At 32.0% G+C, this 26,162-nt stretch overlaps 4 protein-coding genes across 5 annotated transcripts; 2 read left to right on the forward strand and 2 right to left on the reverse strand.

Annotated features, from left to right (window-relative positions):
• Window positions 1-3: 3 nt before the first annotated feature.
• Window positions 4-2,859, reverse strand: LOC130934107 (TITAN-like protein). The gene is made up of 7 exons (XM_057863697.1): window positions 2,477-2,859; window positions 2,206-2,332; window positions 1,730-2,054; window positions 1,585-1,619; window positions 1,244-1,289; window positions 559-980; window positions 4-452 (listed from the first exon to the last, which is right to left on the reverse strand). The coding sequence occupies exons 1-7, from the start codon at window positions 2,824-2,826 to the stop codon at window positions 417-419; spliced, it is 1,341 nt and encodes a 446-aa protein (XP_057719680.1). The 5' UTR covers window positions 2,827-2,859; the 3' UTR covers window positions 4-416.
• A 7,265-nt stretch (window positions 2,860-10,124) lies between these two features.
• On the forward strand, window positions 10,125-17,640 carry LOC130933552 (uncharacterized). The gene is made up of 4 exons (XM_057863182.1): window positions 10,125-10,293; window positions 11,698-11,795; window positions 17,474-17,525; window positions 17,573-17,640. Exons 1-4 carry the CDS (start codon window positions 10,125-10,127, stop codon window positions 17,638-17,640), a joined length of 387 nt encoding a protein of 128 aa, XP_057719165.1.
• Window positions 17,075-19,617, forward strand: LOC130935286 (nuclear transcription factor Y subunit C-9-like). 2 transcript variants are annotated; one of them, XM_057864974.1, is made up of 4 exons: window positions 17,075-17,228; window positions 17,474-17,525; window positions 18,346-19,159; window positions 19,345-19,617. In XM_057864974.1, the coding sequence occupies exon 3, from the start codon at window positions 18,347-18,349 to the stop codon at window positions 19,124-19,126; it is 780 nt and encodes a 259-aa protein (XP_057720957.1). In that variant the 5' UTR covers window positions 17,075-17,228; window positions 17,474-17,525; window position 18,346; the 3' UTR covers window positions 19,127-19,159; window positions 19,345-19,617. The 2 variants fall into 2 exon arrangements, with proteins under 2 accessions (XP_057720957.1, XP_057720958.1); XM_057864975.1 differs by having other exon boundaries at window positions 17,091-17,177.
• A 114-nt stretch (window positions 19,618-19,731) lies between these two features.
• On the reverse strand, window positions 19,732-21,698 carry LOC130935284 (putative pentatricopeptide repeat-containing protein At3g05240). The gene has a single exon (XM_057864973.1). It carries the CDS (start codon window positions 21,663-21,665, stop codon window positions 19,965-19,967), a length of 1,701 nt encoding a protein of 566 aa, XP_057720956.1. The 5' UTR covers window positions 21,666-21,698; the 3' UTR covers window positions 19,732-19,964.
• Window positions 21,699-26,162: the final 4,464 nt, after the last annotated feature.

The raw sequence follows: 26,162 nt of genomic DNA on the forward strand, positions 1-26,162 counted from the left end.
TATTCTCAATTCTGTACACTAGTATGGATAAGTTGTCCGTTTAACATGGAAAAGAGCAACATTTTGAACGCTATCTAAATGTTAATAGCAATCACTGAGTCACCCCTATATTCAAAATCTAGCTGGTTGGCAACAATAAACCAAGAAGCTACAAAAAATTGGACAGATCAACATGGGTGCAGAATTACTGCGTCACTCCTTGCTCAATGCATATACTAATACATACACCTATTTTACTAAACTATTATTGTTGCAGGACAATATGAAACAACGATTCCACTATATCTTATATCCAGGATTTGATATGAATCCCATGTTTTATCTGTTAATTGAACTCAGCCTCTGCTCATTGTAAAAGATTATGACAAGTGCATACCACGAAGATGACTCCTTGAACTAGCCTGTAACCTGAAATGTCACCCATTTGCTTCATCACCACCACCTTCCATCCGCTGCAAAGAATAAGCAAAGGAAGCCCATTGAAAGATTTACAAATTGATGGTTGGAATAGCTTAATTCTGGTGAGTTAGCGATACAAGAATTAGGAAAATGACTCACCATTCTTTTACTAACATAAGGTTGTATCTTGAGTGGAATCTCAGATTGATTTTCAGCATTGAATAATTTCCGTTTCTCCTTCTCGAATTCTTTTCGGGATTCTCTTCTGCTACCAGATTGCCAGACTCTGCCAAAATTAGGAAGCCATGTGGGATCACATTCATTTCGCACAGCCTCTCCTCTCTTTTCCCTCTCCATCTCAATCTTTCTCCTTTCTGCCCAAGCAGCTCCCACCCGTTTTGGATTCAATTTTTTGGACTTCCCAGACATGTTTGAATGGGAAGCTGCACCTCCTAAAACAGGTATAGAATGTATCTGAATTCCCTCGGTTGCTTCAAACCATGGTGGGGGTGCTCCAGAATGTATATTTCCACCAGCATTTTCGGCAGGCACAGAAGAGATTTGGGTGAGCATCTGCAGACCTGAAAATGCAGGACCATAAGCAGAAAATACATCACTCAAGCAAGTTAACTACACATACAACCTCCTCTAAACGAACGATTCATAAGCAAGTTATAATGCCATAGTAAGTTCATAACTTTTTGGCGCACAGTATAATCTTAAATATATGACATATTGTCATTAAGTTAACATATTCAATTTGCCATATGCTCTGCAGTTTACTGGCTATTGTATATTATAAGAATGGAAGCAAAATAGCTTTGATACAATTGTAGATGAATACCATGATGACTGCTCTCTCTGCTTAACATTCTACCATTGTCTAACACCTGGTACAATCATACATAACCAAATCCTTTTGTAAGTGTTGAAACAAGAAATTATATTTATAGACACAATAGTAAATGGAGGAATCAAGACAAGAATATTCGAAATAAATATACTCATGGATTGTCAAGTCGAGACATTTTTTTTTTGCAAAACTCAAAAAATATTGATCTTGCAAACTAATCAAGTTACCAACCATTGGCTTCGAAATTTCTGAGACACAAATAGCTAGATTCAGATGAGAAACAGTTAAGGCCTTAAAAGTTACAGTAGTAGAGGAAGAAGACAAGAACTAACCCCTTTATTACTCGAGAGATGGCTTTTCTTGTCAACTGAAACATAAAATAAGCAGGCAGAAGATAAGTCCCAGTTCTGAAAAATCCCATGTGGATAATAGTTGTAAGGGATACAAAAAGAAATTAAACGCACAGGACATCCATACCTGCAAAATCCTGCAAGGCAAAAGAATTTTCATCAGAGCACGAAGCTTCCAAACGTACCACAGACGTATTGTAACCTAAAACACCAGCATTGTGAACTCTAGAGAGTCCTGATATCTGATTCTCATTTGTATAGTATTGTAAAGGCAAAACATCATTTGAAGAAGGATATGATTTCACAGAATCAGAATAAACATTTTCGAAACTAGTAATATTTCCACTGTTGGGTTGATTATGGATATCACTTGAAGGACCAATCACGGCTCCACGGCATCCACCACTCCCCGACACAGCTTCATTTTGCAGAGCCGCACACTTCTTCTCCCACTGCAGTTGCAAAGAAACAAACAATAACTACCAATGAGAAATCACATTCCAAAATCTACACATTCATTACATTCTAAATCTGTTAGTAATTTGTAGTTCATGCCAATTCATAACGGGACCAATTTGGTGTAAATACAAATTTATCAATCACCTTGGCAACATCGTCATCAGAGACCATAAACGCCTCCAACTGATCCACCGAGCCACCATTTTTCCAGAAGAAGTGCTTCAAATTCTTCACATGCTCAGCACTCGCAAGGTGGCGAATTCCATTAGCACTACCACAACATCCACGCGCGACACGCACAATTGAATTATTTAAAAACAGAAACTCGAGCAACAATCCTACAGCTACGAATTTCAAAATGCAAACCAAGAATAGACAAAAATCTGAAGCTCGAAATTGAGAAATCGGCGGTTACCAGGCAAAGGAACTACGGAGCTCAACGATATCAACGTTGCAGAAGACGCACCAGAATCGGTTCTGAGAAGCGAACTCAGGATAGAGAATTTTAGGGTTTATGAGGAAGAATCGAAGGTCGGTGAGCTTATTGCGAAACCTGGAGAGGAAATTGGAGAGCGATTTGTTGTGGTTGGGAAAGTACTTGTGGCGGAGACCTTGGTTGTGGTTCAGCTTGCATACTTTGCAGAATTCGAACTCGTTTTTCTTCTTCTTCTTCTCATTCTCGTTGTTGTTGGTGGTGGTTTTTGACGTCATTTTAGGGTTCGTTATTTTGTTACCGATGCGCTCCGATTGTTCCCCCGCCGGCATCGCCACCGAAACACAACTTCTGTTCGTCGTTCTCCGCTCTCAAGCCTGAATTGAGAACACGGTGAATCAAAATATTTCTTTGGGCCTACAAGGAAAGAGAAAAGGCCTATTTGGGCTTACAAGAAATGATAAAGGCCCAAATCAATAAACTAGAAGCATTCTTGGGTTGGGACGTTGGGCTTTGACTGGACCAAAGTATTTAAATTTTTGTTTTATATCCATTCCAAAAATATTAGAAAAATCCGACCCTAAAATGACAAAAAGAACTAGTCCCAAAAAAAACAAAAAGAAGTTTTTAGACATACAACTCACACACATGTAATCACATCCCCTAATATATTCTACTAAAGGATTCTTCGCTATTGTCTCCACTAAACTTAGACCCAGATATGTGGCTTATGAAGCTTATAGATTGTCCACAAGTTTTCAGAGTCTAATTTGACCTTGCAATTTAATAAGTTTCCTACTTGTACTGGGTCTGTAACATTCACATTAGGTAACTAAACTCAGCGTGCATGAAACCAACTTTTGTTGGATGAGATGACGTATACTTGTCGGCTTAAGTAACTGCCGATGGTTCGAATTTCGTTTTGTATATGTATTGGCTAACGGATTTTTAAATAGAATTCAATTTTGCAACGGATTAATCTTTGATATGTCGGACTAAGAATTCAATGATTCGGCACAACTTATCCTCTTTTTTTCCCTCTCGATCTCAAATTTTTAGACTTCTAAAACATGTTTAAATGAAAAACTACACCTTCTAAAACAGGTGTAGAATCAGACAATGTACCTATACTAATATGGAGGCTACAATCTAGAGTGAATTAGGTCATAGAGTAGCAAGATATCAATAATTTGAACATCTATAAAACTTAAAAAGGTTGTCGATTGTATTTTTTATTTAAGAAGGTTGTTTTAAATTTTTTTATATTGCAACGTTTTATAAATGTATCTTTAGATATCAAAGATAACTATTTTTATAGGTTGCAATAATTTAGTTATCAATAACATATCAGCAAAAAATTAACTAGAAGACCAAATTGATTTAATTAGTATTTTTCGTGAACCAATTGAAACATTGAATACTCTAAAGACTAAATTGATTCAGATAGTTATTGTTGGGTTTTTGGGCTCCCTTCTTATGTGGAGAAAAAGCCCAAATGCTAGTATCCAAACCCATGAATAGTTGAAGTGGCTGAGGTGAGTTAGGGTTGAGTGAGAGAGGTCTCAATTGCAAGGAAAACACCAAACACCAGAGAGAAGAGAAGAGAGAAAGTCATTTTCGCACATACACAAAGTTGTCTCTGTAAATTGGTCACTGCAAATTTGTTAACCGTTGGATCGAGCTCAAATTTGAACAGTGTGTTCTACACATCTGGTTCTTTGATTTCACCGCTCGGATCTTCAATTCGACATCTGTAGCTGGAGATATTGGCCACGCATAGTAGCTCTGTTTTTGTGGTATTTTCATCTTCTTGCTCTTGTTTTGTAAGCTTTGAAACTTGGGTTGTTTGGCTTGTTGTATGCACGTTTTGTGCAGTAATTTGTGACTCTCTTGTACCCTATTTTTCATCTTAGTGAAGCTATATCATGGTCTTGGTGACTCGTGATTTTTACTTCTCTCATTAAGGAGGTTTTCCACGTTAAAAATCCTGGTGTGTTAGCTTGTTTCTAATTTCTAGTTTATGTTATTTTTCGCTGATATTGGGTATTATTATGCTTGTGTTAATACTTGTTATGAGTGGATATTGTTGCTCCTCTAATTCTTGCAAGTAGGGAATTATGTTTTATTTCTATCGATTGGCATCAGAGCTCAATTTTGGGTATTTAGTTATAACTTGCTTAAAAGATGGAGGCAAATAATTTTACTAGGATGATAAGTTTGAATGGCACTAATTACCATCTATAGAAGGGAAAAATGAAAGATTTATTGTTTGTCAAAAATTTACATTTACCCGTATTTTCTATACAAAACCAGAATCTAAAACAGATGAAAAATGAGAGTTTGAACACCAACAAGTTTGTGGTTTTATTAGGCAATGGGTGGATGATAATGTTTATAATCACATTGCTAATGAGACTCATTCTAGGGCTTTGTGGAATCAAATTGAATCCTTGTATGCTTCCAAGTCTGGCAATAATAAATTGTACTTGTTGAATATGTTGATGAATTTGAGATACAAGGAGGGGTCACAAGTATTAGATCACTTGAATAAATTTCAAGGAGTTCTGGATCAGTTATCAAGCATGGGAATCAAGTTTGAAGATGAGGTTCAAGGATTATGGTTGCTAAATACTCTACCAGATTTTTGGGAGACTTTTTGTATCTCTCTTACTAATTCTGCTCCGAATGGTAAAGTGAGCATGCAACTTGTTAAAGGTGGCATTTTAAATGAAGAGATGAGAATGAAGACGCAGAATTCTTCATCACACTCTAAAATGTTAGTCACTAAAACCAGGGGAAGAAATCAGAATAGAGTTCAAAAGGGTAGAGGTAAAAGCAGGAGCAAATCCAAGGAAAGATACAAGAATGTTGAGTGTCACTACTGTCACAAAATGGGTCACGTTCAAAAATATTGCTATCTTTGGAAAAAGGAAAACAAAAGTAAGCATGAAAAGAAGGATGATAGTGGTAATGATCGTGTATCTTCTATTTCAGATGATCTTCTTACTGTTGATATTGTTGATTATGAGTACAAGGTCAATCTTGTTTCTGATGATGAGTTCAGCTGGGTAATTGATAGTGGCGCCTCAATACATGTTACACCGAAGAAGGAGTTCTTCACTTCTTATACTCCAGGTAATTTTGGAGTGCTTAAGATGGGTAATGATGGCTTGGCCAAAGTTATCAGTGTAGGAGATGTTTGTCTTGAGACTAATATGGGAATGAAGCTGCTACTCAAAGATGTTAGACACGCTCCAGATGTTCGCTTGAATTTGGTTTCAGTTAAAAGACTTGATAATGAAGGCTTTGTAAACACTTTCAGCTTTGGACAATGGAAGCTTACAAAAGGCAACTTAGTGGTGGCTCGAGAAAAAGGTACTTCAAATATGTATGTGATGCATGCCATGATTGCAAAAAGTAGTGTGAATGCTATTGAAAGTAAAGAAGTTTGTAGCTTGTGGCACAGAAGACTTGGTCATATTGGTGAAAAAGGACTTAGCTATTTGGCTCGAAAGGATGCTCTTTTAGGTTTGATGAATGCAGAGTTGGAGAAATGTTCTCGTTGCATGGCTGACAAACAAAGAAGATTATCCTTCAAGAAGTATCAACCTTCAAGAAAATCAGACTTCTTGGAATTAGTGCATTCCGATATTTGTGGTCCTTTGAAGGTACGGTCTTTTAGTGGAGCTATTTACTTTATTACTTTTATTGATGATCATTCAAGAAAGCTTTGGACTTATGCTTTGAAAACAAAGAACCAAGCTTTGGAAAAGTTCAAACAATTCCAAGCTTTGATTGAGAGACAAACAGGTAAAAAGCTTAAATGTATTCGCACTGATAATGGTGGTGAGTATTGTGGACCATTTAATGTGTATTGCAAGCAGCAAGGCATTAGGCATGAAAAGACACCTCCTAAAATACCTCAGTTGAATGGTTTGGCAGAAAGGATGAATAAAACACTGATTGAAAGAGTTAGGTGTATGCTTACTGAAGCTAAGCTACCTAAAGTCTTTTGGGGTGAAGCGCTACTTATAGCGGCTCATGTGATTAATCTGAGTCCTACAATTGCTTTGGACAATGATGTTTCGGATCATGTTTGGTCGGGCAAAGATGTCTCGTATGGTCACTTGAGAGTCTTTGGATGCAAAGCATTTGTTCATGTTCCAAAGGATGAGAGGTCCAAGTTGGACGTGAAGACAAGGCAGTGCATTTTTATTAGGTATGGTCAAGATGAGTTTGGTTATAGGCTTTATGATCTAGTTGAAAAGAAGCTTGTAAGGAGCCGTGATGTAGAGTTTATTGAAGACCAGACCATTGAGGACATTGATAAGGCAAAGAAAAATCAATCACAAGAGAGTAGTGACTTGACTGATGTAGATCCAGTTCAGCTGCCTCCTTTGTCAGAACTAGCAGAGAATCAAGATCAGGAGCATATGCAGCAAAATGAGCCTTTGGTTCCTGATGACCAGGAGATGGGAGATCCAATTGATGCTCTAGTTGATGATAATGCTAATAATCAACCTGAGCTACCTGAAGATCCACCAGGTTTCCATCCTATGAGGTCTACTAGAGAGCGACGACCTTCAACGAGGTATCCTTCTAGTGAGTATGTAACATTTACTGATGGATATGTGACATTGACTGATGGGGAAGAACCTGAATGTTATGCGGAATCTATGAAAGGTGACGACAATAAGAAATGGTTTGATGCAATGCAAGATGAAATGAAATCCTTATATGATAATCAAACATTTGAGCTTGTGAAGTTGCCAAAAGGGAAGAAAGCTTTGCAGAACAGGTGGGTTTATAGGTTGAAGCATGAAGAAAATTCTCAGTGTCCAAGGTACAAGACTAGATTAGTGGTCAAGGGCTACAGGCAGAAAAAGGGAGTTGACTATATTGAAATTTTTTCACCGGTTGTGAGAAGATCTTCTATTAGGACTGTTTTGAGTTTGGCTGCAAGTCTTGATTTAGAGATAGAGCAGATGGATGTGAAAACTGCTTTCCTTCATGGTGATCTTAAGGATGAAATTACATGAAACAACCTGAAAGTTTCATGGTAAAAGGCAAAGAGGATCATGTTTACAAATTGAAGAAGAGCTTGTATGACTTGAAGCATGCTCCAAGACAATGGTACAAGAAGTTCGAGTCTGTTATGGCAGAACAAGGCTACAAGAAGACTCCTTCTGATCATTGTGTATTTGTTAAACAGTTTGCTAGTAATAATTTTATTATCTTTTTGATATGTGTTGATCACATGCTTATTGTTGGTCAGAATGCTTCTAGGATTGATATGTTGAAGAAGCAACTTGCAATGTCATTTGCAATGAAGGACCTTGGGCCAGCAAAGGAGATTCTTGGTATAGGAATCGAGCGTGATAGAAAGGAGAAGAAACTTTGGTTGTCACAGGAGAAATACATAGAGACAATGTTGCACAGGTTTCAAATGGAGAAAGCAAAGGCCGTTAGTACTCCTCTTGCTACACACTTTAATTTGAGTTGCAAGCAAAGTCCATCAAGTGATGAAGAGAAGAAAGACATGGAAAAAGTTCCATATGCATCAGCCGTGGGTAGTTTAATGTATGATATGGTGTGCACAAGACCGGATATAGCTCATGCTGTTGGTTGTGTTAGCCATTTTGTTTCAAACCCAGGAAGAGAGCATTGGAATGCTGTAAAATAGATAATAAGATATCTTCGTGGTACTTCTAACATGAAGTTGTGTTATGGAAGTGATAAGCCTATTCTAGTTGGTTACATTGACTCAGACATGGCAGGAGATATTGACTCTAGAAGGTCCATTTCAGGCTTCTTGATCAACTTTGCGGGTGGAGCTGTGTCTTGGCAATTAAGATTGCAAAAATGTGTTGTTTTATCTACTACCGAGACCGAGTTTATTGCCATTACCAAAGCGTGCAAGGAGATGCTTTGGATGAAGAAATTCTTGAAGGAACTCGGGTCTACTCAAGAGAGGTATGTGTTGTTTTGTGATAGTTAAAGTGCTATACATCTTGGTAAAAATTCTACTTTTCATTCTCGGTCCAAACATATTGATGTGAGATATCATTAGATACGTGATGTTTTGGATGCTGAGTTGTTAGAACTTGAAAAGGTTCATACTGATGAGAATGGTTCTGATATGATGACCAAAGCATTACAAAGATGGAAGTTTGAAGTTTGTTGCTTAATCGCCAGATTGGCGATTACCTCCACATAGTCGTGAGGGGGAAATTTGTTGGGTTTTTGGGCTCCCTTCCTATGTGAAGAAAAAGCCCAAATGCTAGTATCCAAATCCACGAATAGTTGAAGTGGCTTAGGTGAGTTAGGGTTGAGTGAGAGAGGTCTCAATTGCAAGGAAAACACCAAACACTAGAGAGAAGAGAAGAGAGAAAGTCATTTTCGCACATACACAAAGCTGTCTCTGTAAATTGGTCACTGCAGATTTGTTAACCGTTGGATCGAGTTCAAATTTGAACAGTGTGTTCTACACATTTGGTTCTTTGATTTCACCGTTCGGATCTTCAATTCGACATCTGTAGCTGGAGATATTGACCACGCACAGTAGCTCTGTTTTTGTGGTATTTTCATCTTCTTGCTCTTGTTTTGTAAGTTTTGAAGCTTGGGTTGTTTGGCTTGTTGTATGCACGTTTTTTGCAGTAATTTGTAACTCTCTTGTACCCTATTTTTCATCATACTAAAACTATATCCTGGTCTTGGTGACTCGTGGTTTTTACTTCTCTCATTGATGAGGTTTTCCACGTTAAAAATCCTGTGTGTTAGCTTGTTTTTAATTTCTATTTTTTTGTGATTTTTTCGCTGCTATTAGGTATTATTATGCTTGTGTTAATACTTGTTGTGAGTGGATATTATTGCTCCTTTAATTTTTGCAAGTAGATAATTGTGTTTTATTCCTATCAGTTATGTGTATTCTTTCTAACACAAACTTGAATATTATTTTAATTGAAAAATTATTTTTACTAAGTAATGACAGTATAAATGAAATTAAGATACCAATATAAAGTTTGTGATAAATACATACATACATATCTTATGATGATTCTTTTCTATATTGACAATGACTGCATATATGTATTCATTCAAAGAATGAATTATCCACATACAAGATTATTTGAAAAAAGATCATAGAATTCATTAGAAGTTTAATTTATAAATAGAATCAACTTGGCAAGGAAAAAAATAATCAAATAAGAATTTTATCTGTAGAATGAATCAACATCAGGAGATGTAATTGAGATATATTAAGAATTATTAATTGCTGATATAGAAACTTGAATAAATAAGATTAAACAAAAAGCATAATGCTTAGCTTGATGACCCGTTTTGTTTTGAATATTCAATTTGATTTCCTATTTTGTATTTAAGGATAGAATCAATCATATATATATATATATATATAAATGAAAATGTAGTCAATTAAATATTTTATTTATCAACAAACCAATTAAAGAATTTAATCAAGATATTATGAGAATCAAATCACTGTTATAAATTTACACTTATCTCTTTTTAATAATTATTCTTTAATGGTAGCATAGCATGCAAAGCTTCTCATTGCTATATATTCCTTTGAAGAATTTTCTTGATTATTACAAAATTTCGTCATAAAAACATGAATAAAGCTCTAGCATTAGTTGCTTCTTCATTCTTGATTTTGTTGTTGGCTTCTCCAACAGTTTTTGCAACAGATTACACTGTTGGAGATGCCTCTGGATGGACCCTTGGAGTTGATTACACCAAATGGGTTGCAGGGAAACAATTCAAAGTTGGTGATACTCTAAGTGAGTCTCCTTTCTTCTGCATTTTATACTTATTTAATTTGATTTTAGGATTTGTTTGGATAAATTTTTATGATAAGATTTTTTTAAAAGATTTTTTACAAAAATAAAAATAATTTTAAAATTAGATATCTAATGTAAAAAAAAAAATTTATTTTATTATATTTAAGTATAATAATATAAAAATATTATTTATTTATTTATTATGTTAAAGACATTTTTTTAAGTAAAAAAATCTTTAAAAAAATATAAATTATAACTTAAAAAACATTCTGATGTTTTTATCTTTATTACTAAAATTTTGTTAAACATACCAAAAAATAAAGTATATCATTTTTATTAAGATTGTCAAAATAGTTTAGAGTCGTAGGATCAATCTATTTATCCATTTAAATGAGTACTTTTTTGTCTTTAAAATTTGAGCCAAACAAGTTAAATTTGATTAACCCAAAAAAATAATAGATTAAATAGATTTGGACTACTGATTAAATAGACAATCCATTTTTTTTTGTATTTTTAAAAAATAATTTAGTATTTTTTTTAATATTCCCCCTAATCTAATCCAAAAATACGACCTGAACCTTGTTTCCCCCTAAAAGAACTTTGTTTCTATAAAGTTTTTTACTAAAAAAAAGTAGCATTCTTTGTCAAAAGATTGTCTTTTTTTATAAAATTATATTTTTTTATATTAAAAAAATAAAAAATAAACCAATCAACCTGTAAAAATGGTCATAAACGATCTGAACTTGAAAATTAAAACTCGTGAATAAACAAAAAATAAATAGATTCACACGTAGACCTACGAACTTAAACCAATTAAATTTAAAAAAGCTAGACTAATTTGTTTGATGGTATTTATATTTTAATATATATTATATAGATTTTCGGTGTATATATAACATGACTAGTTCATATTATGAATTTATGATACATACTTAGAGCTAGACATAACCACCTATATACCAAAATATTACAATTTCTTTGTAACTCTTGGAACAAAAATGACCAAATTTGTTGTTTGCAAATAACTAATTAAGCATTCAAGTATTCCCCAAGCTTCCACCAACTGGACGAAGTGAGCGAAAGTGACTTCAATAGCTGCAATCCAAGCAAACCAATCAGAAACCACAGAGATGGCAACACCAAGATCACACTTTCGAAGGCAGGGCGCTTCTTCTTCTGCCCAATCGGTAATCACTGCTCTCGCTCCATGAAACTTGCAGTCACTGTTGGTGCTTGAATGCGGCAAGTTTTCGTTCGGAACGAAATAGAGTTAGGAGGTTAATGTATCCGCTCTTATCTGTTCTGGTATATATAATATATATATAAAAGTTAATACAGAATAAAGTATGATAGGATATATAGTGCGAAAATTTACCTAAATTCATTGTATGTTGTCATCCCTAGATTCTAGTGGTGTTACCCAATTTGTTGGGGATTCGGTTGGTTCTTCTTCTTTTGTTCTTGGATTTGCATGTGTTATGGGGAAGAGGCACGCACAGCGTGTAACCAAAATAGTTAGTTTCATTTAATTATTTTACAGTCGAATTTTTCTCCCCAAATTCGACGGTAATGATCATTCCAGTTTTTTTTTTCCTCTAATTATTATCGGCAAATTTACCGTCAAAAATTCAAATTCGACGGTAACTTTTTTACTCGACGAATATATTACCACATTTGTTAAAAAATCTACTGATAAATCCGTTACTAATCCCTAATGCTAAATCAAACAGTAAATATGATGATATTTATTATTTTTTTTGTAATGTTAATTACAATAATTAAGATCATTGTTATATAAATTATATAGTATAAAATATTTAATTTGTGATTATAATTAATATATATATTATCCATAAATAGACTAGAAAATAATTTCTAATAACTTATAAGTATTTCTTGTCTTATTTGAAGAATCTATTACAACTATTTAGAAATCTATAAAAGAATATAAGTCCACAATTTATATTCAAACAATTAATAAAGAATGTAAACCCCTTTTCTTTTTTTTTAAATAATGGGAGAAGAATAATCGTATAATTGAAGTATACATGTAAGTTAACAATAATAATTATTTGGAATTAGGGGTGTCAGTGGATCGGATCGTATCCGCAGATTCGCGGTAAATATCGATATTCGATCTAAAAATTGCGGATACGATCCGATCCGCAAATTGATCGGATCGGATCGCAGATCTCTACTCTACATCCGTGAATCCGCAGATCCGCACAATAATAATTAAAAATAAATAAATATATATGTTTAGTATTATATTTACTTGTTTGTATGTTTTAGTTAGTAATTATTATTCATATATTGTATTATTTTATTTTTGTTATTTAGAAAGAGTTTAATTAAAAATATTTTAGGAATAAATAAGTTTAAAAGTATAAAAAAATATTTTTATTTAATTTTTTTACATAAAAATATGATTAAAAAGAAAAAGTTTAATTATGCGGATACATTCGATATCCGATCCGTGCAGATTGGATCGAATCGAATCTGACACTAAAAAACGTGGATATCATATCCGATCTGATCCGATGAAAATTGTGTGGATCGAATCAAATTTTTGACCATATCTAATCCAATCCATCTGCGGACACCCCTATTTAGAACCTTGTAAAAGAATTTAAATCACAACCCTTATTATAAGGGTTAGTGAAGAATGTAAACGCCCCTATTTAAAGAATTAAAAAAAAAAAAAAGTAAAAAGAGGATAACGAAAAGGCACAACAAACCTTGGATTAAGTAAAAGGAAAATGATTTTGATCTAGGAATGCTAGAATGCAAAGAAATAGGGGAAGGATAATTGTATTCTTGAAAGAATGAGTTGAAAAGAAAGTGTGCATGCGAAGATGAAGTTGTTAACGGAAGTTGGTGATATAATGACACAAACATAACGGTGTGAATCTGAAAACCGTTTCATCATCATGTTATAATGACTTTAATGTAATTGTAGTAGTTGGGGACTTGGGGGTAAAATAGAAAAGAAGAAATTGGACAGTAAATTTTTTCAATCACCTTTATATATTGTTATAAATATTAATGACTCAAAATTATAATTGAGTATTTATTTAGATATCATTAAATTAATAAAAAATTTATAAAAAAAAGAATTTTTATTTATTTTTTAATATATTTAATAAATTTCTAATAATAAAAATAAAAAATTGAAAAATTATAATTTATATTTTTTAAATTTTTTTTAAAGATTTTTTTAAAAAAATATTTTTTACATAATAAATAAACAAAATATTTTTATATTATTATATTCAAACATAATTAATAGATAAAATTTTTTTTGTATAAAATATTTAAATATAAAATTATTTTTATTGTTTTTATAATATTTTTTTTTAAAAATAATTCAAAAATATTTTTTTAAATTTATTCAAATAAACTCTTAAAATTGAAAATTTAGAATTTAAAATTTTGAGGTTAAAATTTAAATTTTAAATTTTAAAGTTGAAGAAATGCAGCGATCTTTATTTTGTATGGAGTGCATTGCTCAACATTAGTATTGGCGGTTGGACTAAAAAATAAAAAATTTAAATTGTAAAAAAATATCTGATCTAATTATAATTATAGAATTAATTGATTTGTTATAAAAAGAAAGAAATGCTGACTGAAATTATTCTAAAGGCAATCAATTTAGTCACCAAAAAAAAAAGCAATCAATTTGTTGCTCCTTCACCGTATCCAAATGCCACGAACTGAACCATTAAATAAGTCAACAATGGTATGATTATTATTGGAGGAGCAGTAATGTTCTCTTCAAAAAGGTTAAGCCGTTAAGTCTTAAGCCTTCCAACCTCTAGACATTTATATTTATTTAATCAGATAAGTAAGTTAATTATTCCACCAATTTAAATTAATTAAATATAGTGTATATATATTACTTAATAATTAATCAAGTTATTTGTTTTGGTTTTATACTGGTCACGCTATTTTCTATTCTTTTGGTGATTGAAATAAATTAAGATTATTTTTAAAATTTTTTTAAAGTGAATAAAATTTTATATAAAAAAGTTGTAATTTTATTATTATATTTGTCATAATATTTATCATCGTGTTTGTATCTCTTATAATTAAACGAAAGTTAATACGCCAATTCTAATACATGATATCTCTTATTTTGAGCACCAATGGATTAATAAACTTAAAATCATCTTGAGTAATAAGATTAAATATTTTCACACAATCTGTCTCATAAATAACATCTCGTTGACCCACATCTCAAGTTAAGAGATATTCTCTCTAAATAGCAAACAATTCTCCTTGAAAAATACTATTACTCTCAATTATTTTCAAACACTTCATTTGCCAACTCCTATTACAATCTCTAATAACACAAGCAAAACCAACACTATCACTTAAACCAAAATAACTAGCATCACAATTAATCTTAAAAGTATCGATAAATAGAAAATTCTAAAAACCATTTAGAATAAAGAAAAAGAACGTACGTTGTAATTCAAAAATATTCCTAAACTTCTTTTCTGAAGTTAATGTCAAAAAAAAAAATAAAAATTTTATTTAAAAATTTATCGATAAACTAATGAATTATTGCATCTTCCGTACAAAATTCAAAACCCCTTAAACAAAGGCGCTTAACAATATGTCAAACACTAACAGAAAAAAGTGGAGATTTTTTGTTTCTTTCAAATTTATTAGTTATAAAGTACAAAAAATATAAAAAAAAACAGCTTAAAAGAATCTTCCTATGCCCCCCTTCACTAGTACCATGTTATGCAATTTTGTGCAAGTTTTCTTAGGTGCGATGTCAATGCTACGATAGAAAGTGAGAAAAAAGAACAAAAAAAAAAAAAACAAGTAAAAAACAAAGAGAGTGCAAGATTTTGTACTTGCATGCTGAAAATGGTGGCATGGTGTGGCCACTTGGCCCTCGTAATAACGATAACAATGACATGATGAGATGGATGAATAAGAAATAATGATGCAGAAACAAAGGCAGAAAGTGCTCTTTCTTTTACAATGTTGGCTTTGGAATGAAGCAACTCACCAGACACTCCTCAATTTCCCTCCTCTCTCTCATTCATATCAACTCAATTTTTTTTAATTGACAAAACTAACCTCGTAATCTAAAATTTAAACTCCAAATGTTAAGTAATTGAGTTTAATTTGTGGTAAAAACTCAGATGAAGTTGACTTCATATGAAGTTGATACCTAAGAGTCGTTAAATAAAAATTTAGTCAAATCAATCAAATTATTTATCGGCTCTCAGATATCAACTTCACATAAAGTCGACTTTACCTGAATTTCTACCTTAATTTTTACGTTTTATAATTTGATTTGATATTCAACTTTTAGACTTACCTTCTTAAAAAACAAAAGAAATCACTTTCATTGTTACTTGACTAAGAACATGTTTTTAATCATTATAAAAATACCTTTTTTTTAAGAAAAATTATTTGTTAAAATATAATTGAGTAGAAAATTGTAAATAAATTATAATCAAAACTTATCATTTAAGATAAAAAAGCTTATCAACTAAATAATATTTTGAAACATAAGATTATAAGCAAAAATTTATTTTGTGAATTATAATGATTTACTAATTTAACCTCAACTATTAAATATTAAATAATAATAATAATACAAACAACTATGTTATACTTACTTTTGTAATTATATTACTTAAAATAGGTTTTTCATATATTCTAAACAAAATAGATTATGTTAAATTACTTTTTAGTTAAAATGTGTAAATACAAATTAATGAGTTTAATTTTGATGTTTTGATGGTATAAAATATTTTTTAAAGTTATTTAATCACATTCTTTCTGTTGAAATATCACTTATGCGATTAATTTAAAAAATAGTTCTTTTTATTTATTTATGTGATTAGATAATTTTGTAAAAAATATTTTACACTATATAATACATCAAAACTGAATTCTAAATGAAATATCACATGATCATTTATGTTAAAAGATTAGAATAAGGTAACAATTAGATTAGTTCTTGAAGAAAAGATTTTAATTTTGTCCTCTACGATAATAAACAGTGGATACATAGATAAATAAACATCTCATGTTATAAAACCATTTTAATTTTGGGGTTCACTAAGGATCGAACTCCTGACCTTCCGGATCTAGAACTCTAATATCATATCATGAAACCACTCATCCCAAAAACGTAATCTAATATGACAGTGTAACACTAATGATTATATCTCTAATACTTCCTAAACCTCCATTGTACGCATTGTACGCTTAAGCCATTAACTTTGTATACTTTCCCTATAAAAAATTATCACATAGATAACAATTTTTAAAGTGAAACTTCACCTATTTTAATACTATTCATGGTAAGTACCAAATAGAGAACAATTGATAAATATTATATAGAAACTCAAAAAATAATCCAAAACTATATCGTGCTCATACTCATGTGACAACAACAACATACGCACCATTATAAATAACAAAATACATAAACAATTCTATTTCGATTTATCTTTACCCTAAAAATTAATTATATCAAAAAATTATTCAAATAAATTCAATGTTTAAACGTTCCCAAATACGGTATACCCTAAATGTTTGCTCAATCATAAACATTTCCATCTTATTCTACCCCCACCCAAATAAACCTGAGTTATATAATTTTATTATTTTTTTTTATCTGTAGTAGTATCTTCTTCTTTTTTTTCAAAGAATTTTTTTTGTTTACTCTCTCAATTTAAAAAAAATATATATATTCCCTCTTAATTTAAAAAAAAAAAAAACTCTGGGCAAATGAGGTAGTGAGGTAGAGGTAGATTCCTGAGCAGGCAATAAAATAGAATAAAAGAAAAGAAAAGAAAAGAAAATAAATAAGAGCACAAGAAACTACAAGGAGTTAGGTTCCTCTGACAAAGGTAGTCAGAATCGATCACACAGCTTTTCTTTCGTACTTCGCTTTCTCAGAGGTTCGTTCCAAAGGGAACATCGTCAATCTTCACGAAAGCTCTCTTCTTTTTCTTTTCTTTTCTTTTCTTTCTTCTCATAACCCTAATAACTTCTTCTCTTCTCTTTTGATTTTGGATCTTGGAAACAAAAAACGGCGGAGACCTTCTTCTTCTTCTTCTTCTTCTCCTGTTCTTCCACCCCCTCACCCCAATTCTCGTCGATCTTAATTCCTGATCTTACCCCCACTTTTTGGTTCCCTTTTCAGGTTCCTGTGTTCTCAGAGTTCTTGCGGAGCACAGCATCAGCTGTAAACAAAGGTAAAAGCTTTTTTCCACTGATTTTGTTTGTGATTTCTTTTTCTTAGAAAAGAAAAAAGATTACTTTACATACTTGATTATTCTCTTTGCTGCTGCTGCTGGTTTCTTAGGTTAATTTTGGCGAATTCTCCCTTTATGTGAAATTGGCATGTGATGGGAACTTAAAAACACATAATTCTCTTTTATCTTTTGTTATTAGAAAATATTGGAAGCTGAAAGTTTCTATTGTTATGGAAAATATCAAGCACATGGTTAAAATCCCAATTCTTCTCTGAATAAGGGATGAATTACAGATCCCCGGATGATGGGTGTTGTTTGGAGATATGAATTTCTTAGCGGATTTTCTTCATGTTTTGTGGATTTTGGATGTCCTTTGATCTTTGGGGCCATATAGGAAGCTTATTAAATGGAAATTATTTGGTCGGATTTGATATTTATTTTGCTTTAAGAACTGTTAGTTATATCACACATGTTGCCTTTACATAGGTCTTTTCCGGATCCCAATTTTCTTCTCCCCAAAGCAATATATTGTGTTTGCCTTGAATGATTATACATAAGTAACTTTTTTCATGATTTATGCTTTCCTTGAAAATGGGATGCCTGTTTTTTGTCTGCATTTCGTGCTTGTGTCATTTTCGATCTTGACACTGAGTCGAGAGCACTGCTTTGGAGGTCGAATTTCTCATTGCCGGCACTTTAGATTGTTCTCATGATATATTTATTAGTACGTTGACAAATTCACTTTAATGATTACACGATTCGTTGTTTTCTGATGCACATGTAGCATGGGCTTTGACTTGTTTGATTTCAATTGTAACAGAATGGATCATCAAGGGCATGGCCAAAACCCATCCATGGGGGTTGTCAGTAGTGGGGCTCAACTAACGTATGGTTCTAATCCGTACCAGCCAAACCAAATGACTGGGGCACCAGGGTCAGTTGTTACATCGGTTGGGAACATGCTAAGCGGTCAACCTGCTGGAGCTCAACTGGGACAACATCAACTTGCTTATCAGCATATTCATCAGCAACAACAGCAGCAACTTCAGCAACAACTACAGGCTTTTTGGGCAAATCAATACCAAGAAATTGAGAAGGTAACTGATTTCAAGAACCACAGTCTCCCCTTGGCAAGGATCAAGAAGATTATGAAGGCTGATGAGGATGTTAGAATGATATCGGCTGAGGCACCTGTCATATTTGCAAGGGCATGCGAAATGTTCATTTTAGAGTTAACCCTGCGTTCTTGGAATCACACTGAAGAGAACAAAAGAAGAACCCTTCAGAAAAATGATATTGCTGCTGCAATCACGAGGACCGATATCTTTGATTTCTTGGTTGATATTGTGCCTCGTGAGGACTTGAAAGATGAAGTGCTAGCATCGATCCCAAGAGGAACAATGCCTGTTGCAGGGCCAGCTGATGCAATGCCTTACTGTTATATGCCGCCTCAACATGCACCTCAAGTTGGACCTGCAGGTGTCATAATGGGTAAGCCTGTGATGGACCCAAATATGTACGCTCAGCAATCTCATCCCTACATGGCTCCACAAATGTGGCCGCAGCCACCAGACCAACGACAATCATCTCCGGATCATTAGCTGCTACATTGTGATTGTGACATTCAAGTTAAGGTGAACCTTTTAGACTCTCACTTAGTCTTTAATTTCCATATCAGTTTCTTGAATGGAATTTAATAGTTCACCCAACTCTGTTTGCATGGCTCTTTCATAACCGAAATGTTCCATGCTTGAACCTGTTGCTTCCTTTTCATAACTTCGGGTCTGATATCTTAGTACCTACACTTCATGGCTTGCAGGTTGCTACCGAGTGCAGGGGTGGTTTGGAAGGTCCATAGCGATCAGAATTCGTAGCTGAAGATAGTTTAAATGCAATGCAGACCCTAAACATATGTAGATATTGTGCTAGTTTAAACTAAAATTATCTTTGGTTAAGCTGGTTAAGATGGTGTATTTCTTAATTTTCTGGTTTTCAGATTATAGATGGAATACAGGATCCGATTTTTACTTATATGTAGCAACGTTATAAACTTGAACACTTAGGATCAATGCCATCTCTATTATTATCTTCATTGATGCTTCCTTTATACAGGTGATTACCTTTGTGGTGGAACTATAGTGAGTTGTGTCACGTTCAAATCACACCATCAGATTTGTGTATGAATCAGTCCATATAGTAGGGACGGTTTCTATTTATTCTTTTCTTTAGCTACATAACAAGAAGGGCAAAAAAATGTCAAGAGATCGAGTAGGCAACAATAAATAAAAACAATTGGATACAATACATTAATTTTGCACACTTATATTGTTGAACTATATTTGGCTTCCGATCCGTTAATAGTAACCTACTAACCTTCACTGGTGAAAGTAAAGGAGTTACTCTGTAATCTGATACAAGAGATGAACCCTACGATGATCATTAGCTTATCAACTTCATTTCAACTGAACTATGACCAATTGTCTTTGTGATCCTTCTATGCTTCATCACTTTTCTAGTCATGTTAACCTCTTCCCATCTACCAGCCCTGGCATATATATTAGATAGAAGAACATGAACTCCACTCCAATCAGCAGGTTCCAGCTCTGTAAGTTGCATTTTCACTTGATTGGCAAGAGAGACATTTTCATGAATCAGGCAGCCATTTAGAAGAGCACCCCATATGGCTATGTTTGGTTGTTCCGCCATGGTTTCCACCAATTTTTCTGCCTCTCTGAAATGACCTGCGCGACTCAAAAGATCAACCATGCAACCATAATGCTCACTTTCCGGCATTATACCATATCTTTCTGTCATCAGATTGAAATGTTTTTTAGCCTCTTCAACCAACCCAACATGACTACATGCGAATAAAACTCCAATGTAAGTAATATGATCAGGGAGAACCGAATCATCCTCTTGCATCATTTGAAACATTCTCAGTGCTTCATTTCCATTACCATGCATGGCTAAACCGTTAATCATGCTACTCCAAACCACCACGTCTTTCTTTTGCAGACTATAAAAAATCTTCTGCGCGCTAATCAACACACCGGTCTTGGCATACATGTGGAGAAGGGCAGTTGCCATTTCAATGTCTTCTGCAATGTTGCTCTTCAAAAGATAAGCATGAAGAGTTTGTCCCAGTGCCAAAGCACACAAGTGAGCACAGACACTCAGAACACTTAGAAAGGTGGCCTTATCTGGATTAAGGCCGGATACCAACATATCAAAGAAGAGATCTAGTGCCTCCTCATGTCGCTCATATTGATTGTAAGCGTTAATCATACTGTTCCAAGCAACAGTGTTTCTTTGAGGCATTTTATTGAATAAATCTCTTGCAGTCTTGAAGCTACCACATTTAGCATACATCTCAAGAATTGCAGTTGCAAGAATGATATTGCTACTTGATGATGAGAGGAAGGGATCATAACCGGCCTTACGAATGCGCTCGTGGACCCATCTCCCCGTACCTATGTCTCTACTCCGTGCGCAAGCTATCATAACCTTAACCATGGTGATTTCATTTGGCTCTACACCCCAATGATCCATGTCCTTAAACACCTCCAAAGCTTCGTATGGCTGATTATTGTCTACGTACCCAGCAATCAAGCAAGTCCAAGCAACCACATTCCACTTGGGAATATTATCAAACACCTTGAGCGCAGAAGTCATATCTGCACAAGACACATACATTTGGAGCAACCCAGTGGCTGCATATGCATCTGCTTCAAACCCAGATTTCACTATGCAGTTATGGATGCATCTTCCACAATCTTGATCATAAAGCAGGGAACTTGCTTTGAGCACAAAAGGGAATGTGAAGTGATCTGGTGAGTACCCTGTCTGCATCATTTGTCTATAAAGAATCATAGACACTCTTGGATTGTAACCATTGGCATAGCCTTTAATCATGGAGTTCCAAATGTAAACGCTGGGGGAATCAATTCGGCGAAAAACTAAGTGTGCATAATCGATGTCCCCAAATTGTGAATCTATACAGAAGTCAATGAGCTTGCTCAAAGGGATTATGCTTTTATTAATAGTTGGGGTTGTGATTATTAGCCCATGCAGTTTCTTCAACTCACTCATGCTTCGGCACTTTGCTAACAAAGAGAGAATGGCATTTTGGCGTATTATCATCTTTTTTGGTGTATTTAAAATAAACCAAGTTTGTTGCATTTCTTGATGCGTTTAATATAGCAACTGCCAAAGAAGCATGTTGAGGAGCATATGGTATCATAAAAATATGAAGGATTTACCATTCTTTTGAAAGCCTAGGCTCACATATGTATTGGTGGCAAAAAATAAAAAAATAAAAAAATAAAAAGGTCAAAAAGAAAACTATTAAAGAGAATCATGAAATTATTGAAATATTAATACACTAATTTAATTTTATATCAAAATAAAATACATTTTTCTATAGGTGAAAAAAAATTAAAAATGCTCAAGATTTTATGAAAGGAAACAAATCTGGTAATTTATTACTTTAGCTTATTGGCATTCTATTTTTGATATTATATAATAACGAATAATAATATTTTATAGTTTATAAAAAAAATCAAAAGAGTAGAAATAATGTATTATAGGAAGAAAAAAATATTACTAAATGGAAGAATAATTGATAAAAAAAATATGAAATTTTCTTTTAGCGTACATGACTTTTTATATCGAATAAGTTATGAAATACATAAATAAGTAAAACAAAAAGGGAATGAATAAAATTGTATTTTTTAATAAATTAAAAAATATTTATGACTATATAATTGATGGTAGACATATAATTATTAGATAATAAATTATAAAAAAATATTACTAAAAATATTATATTTAATATTAAAATAAAAATATAAACAGTCACCAATATATATATATATATATATATATATATATATATATATATATATATATAAAAGCAATAATGAATAAAAGTCTAAATTTAAAAATCAAAATATTTAAGAGGAGTTTCTGGTAAACAATAAATTAAATATTAACGTAACAATAAATTGAATCAAATAACATATATTTAAATTAATTAAATTAAATAATTAATATAATAAATTAATTATAATTATTTAACTTAATAAAATAAGTTAAATAAATAAAAAATATCTTATAAGTATGCTATGTAAAAATTATAAAAAAAACTATTAATAATTAAAATGCATAAAACAAAAAAATGATAAAAATTAAAATAAAATTAATTAATTTATTTTATTTAAATTAAATAATTAATATAATTAATTAGTTATAATTAATGTAATCAAATAAAATATTAAATAATTTAATATTTATTTCAATTAAATTAAATAAATAATTAATTATAATATTTTTAAAAATTATTAATTAAAATATATAACACAAAAAAATTAATACAAAATAAATAAAAAATTACCTTTAAAAATATGTCACGTCAGTTATACTATTAATTGAAGGAAGTGGATTTTGATAAATGATAATAGATAATAGATTTTGACTACTACAGCTAGTCTCGATTACAATATTACTAAATCATCAGGGGTAGGGAAACTTATTTTAGTAAAATTTAGTGTGATCTTTAGTTTATGCATTTACAGGTCTTGGAAGAGAATACAAATTAAAGACATGGTTATCTGGATTATTAGGAATTTAGAACGCTAGAGTGGACATGAAGAAAATTTTTATTTTTACTTTTTTGTTTTTTGTTTTTGGGTTAATTGATGCATTGGATATGTGGTTTTAATTATTTTTGTTATTATGTGATCATTATTGATTTGATTGTTTTTATTCTATATGTTAGATTATATTACTTTATCCTTCTCTTATTCATCTAGGATGAATTAAAACTGAACCTAAATAAAAACGATTAATATTACTCTCTTTTTTTTGTACTCTGTTTATTACAATTGATGATTTAAAAATATTATAATTAACTAGTTGTGGAAAAAATAGGAATAAATTAGTGACAAGGAGAGAAAAAAACACATACTAATAAATTGGACAAAATTTTAATAAATGTAAATTTTATAGAATTAGAAGGACAATTAAACTTGTCCATTAGTCTTTCCAAGCACTTTTCACATTGGAATGTATTATACATAAAATAATACAACTATTATTTTTCTTAAGTTAGTTTTATTTTAAAATTTTTCAAGATATATACATACTATCATAACCTTATATATTTACACTTTTATTGTCTATTATACAAAGTAAAAATTTAGGATGTAAAATTGTTTGACTCAATTATTATTATAAATCTCTCTTAAGGTCTAGAGTACATGCACACAAATATTTTATGTATAACATAGAGTTATGTTTCAAGACAAGATCATGTTTGCATTTCTCATGTGCCGCCATTTCCTACAAATAGATAAGTCCAATCTTAGATTCACTTAATGCAGTGCTACGTTTTATATATGCTAATGATGCTTTGTGTAAGACTAACAGCAAATTACAGTTGGATACAGAGTAAATTCCGAAATCGTGAATAATACCATATAAGTGGCAATGACCAATGTTGGAACAAAGTCCAAGATGGTAAGACATTAAACGTGAATCATAATAATAATTTATTCATGAAATCCATGCATAATATATGTTAGGATCGGACTTGGATTCTTTAGCCACACACATACATGCTCATATATCACATATCGCTTAATTTCATTGTTCATTTCTTGAAAGTTACGATGGATTATGCCACACAAGATTGTTCTAGCAATGGCAACAATAATCCATGGCCATTCAGAATCAAGCTCACAAGGGATTGCATGAAATCGGATAGCATCAAGATCCTACCTTCCAAGGAGTTTGAAGCAAAGATCCTAGGAGAAATGAATGAGAGTAGCCGCCAAGCGTTGGAGTCATGGAGGCCAGTAAAGATAGTGATCTATGATGTTGATATTTGTAAGACATATGATACAAAATTGTGGAAGAAAGAGGCATTCTGGTTTGAGCCTATTCGTGCTTTGGGTGAAAAGCCAGATGTGGGTGCAACCATGACGGACCTACCTAGTTATGATGCGGTTAAGGCAAGGCAAGATTTTGTTTATTCAATTCACCCTTTTAAACATATTATAAGCAAGAGAAATCTGAATTATGGTCAACAAATTGGGCTTCGCGTTTCTCATGACCAACCAGTTGTAACATTCGACTTTTCGGTTATCAATTCCTCATAGACCTCATTGCTTCATATTAGTTGCTTTAGAGTTTAGATTACTGTGGCTAATTCGTTTTTGGCCTATGAAAGGCCTTAGCATTCAACATCAAGTGGCTTATTAAAATAGCACATAGCCACCAAGGCGTTTGATTATATATACCTTCAAAGCGAATTATATGTATCTTATAATAAGTATATTATTATGGAAAAGTATAGGTAGACAATAAAAATGCTAAACAATGTAAACAATAGATATATTGGATGTTTAATTCATTGTGCAAATGGTTATCCTAATATTAAGATTTAGGTGGATAATTTGGAGGTGTAGTGTATTTTTACTTTATTGGGCCAATTTTAGAACCCATTGTTCACAAAAGTTATTGTCTATCTAGCAAACGAGATACATATATTAGATAGTATTAATAAATAACCAACTTAAGTTGGTCGAATGGTCAACTTACTCGTTCGTTTAAATAAATGTGGAAAGTTTAAATTTTACCTTGTGCATGTAATAATTCATTGACCAATGACAGACCCTTAAACAAAATTTAGATCCGTGACATGTAGGGTTAAGGAATACCGTGAACAAAAAAAATAGTATTAATAAAAATATTTACACTATAAACGAGATATACAATGTAAACAAGATATATACACGTATCGCATTCACCTGTTTTATCTCGCGAGATACATGCAAAATTATTTTTGGTAAATATTTTTTAAATTATTTATTTCAGTAATTATTATAATTAATTAATTTATTAAAATAAAAAATCCAAAAGAGAAGATATTAGGTAATGAATTTTAATTATATAAAAATTTTCTAAAATTGAATTTGTAATTCTTATTATTTTCACACAAGAATTACTTAACATTAATATTAAAAATTAAAATCTATATTAATTAAATGGATCCTAAACACACCATTATGGCAAAACTATATAACTCTTATAATATCTTACCTTCCAAGTTAAAAAAAATTATTTTTTGATTAAAAATTTTGAAAAGTTTTGGTACAATAATGAAAAAGAGTACCCAAAAAAAATGGATTTAGATCCTCTAAATTTTGAATTTTTACTTTAGATGGTAAAGTGTGATCTTCTACTCTTGAATGATTTCTCTCTCATATTTACTCTTGGCCCACCTACAAAATAAATGGTGAGAGATCACACTTTACTTTTCTAAAGTGAAATTCAAACTTTAGATTATCCAAATCCAAAAAAATATAATACTTTTGAATACTTGAAAATTAAATATGGATCCTGATAAGATTACGTACATTTATTATGAACTAGAAAAAGGGAGTTAACACCCCAAAGATGAGAAATAGAAGAAGGCTAACCATCTGCTCTTATTTTAAGAGTTTTCTGAGAATCAGAAAGTAGAGCATGTACAACATCATCAGGAGGTGGCCTCTCAAACAAATGAAAACCTATAAGGTATCGGCTATAATTTTCCTGGCTATACACTTTCATTCATGGGTAACCATCTATACTTAA

This window comes from Arachis stenosperma, chromosome 6, assembly GCF_014773155.1.
Source record: "Arachis stenosperma cultivar V10309 chromosome 6, arast.V10309.gnm1.PFL2, whole genome shotgun sequence".
Lineage (NCBI taxonomy): Eukaryota > Viridiplantae > Streptophyta > Magnoliopsida > Fabales > Fabaceae > Arachis > Arachis stenosperma.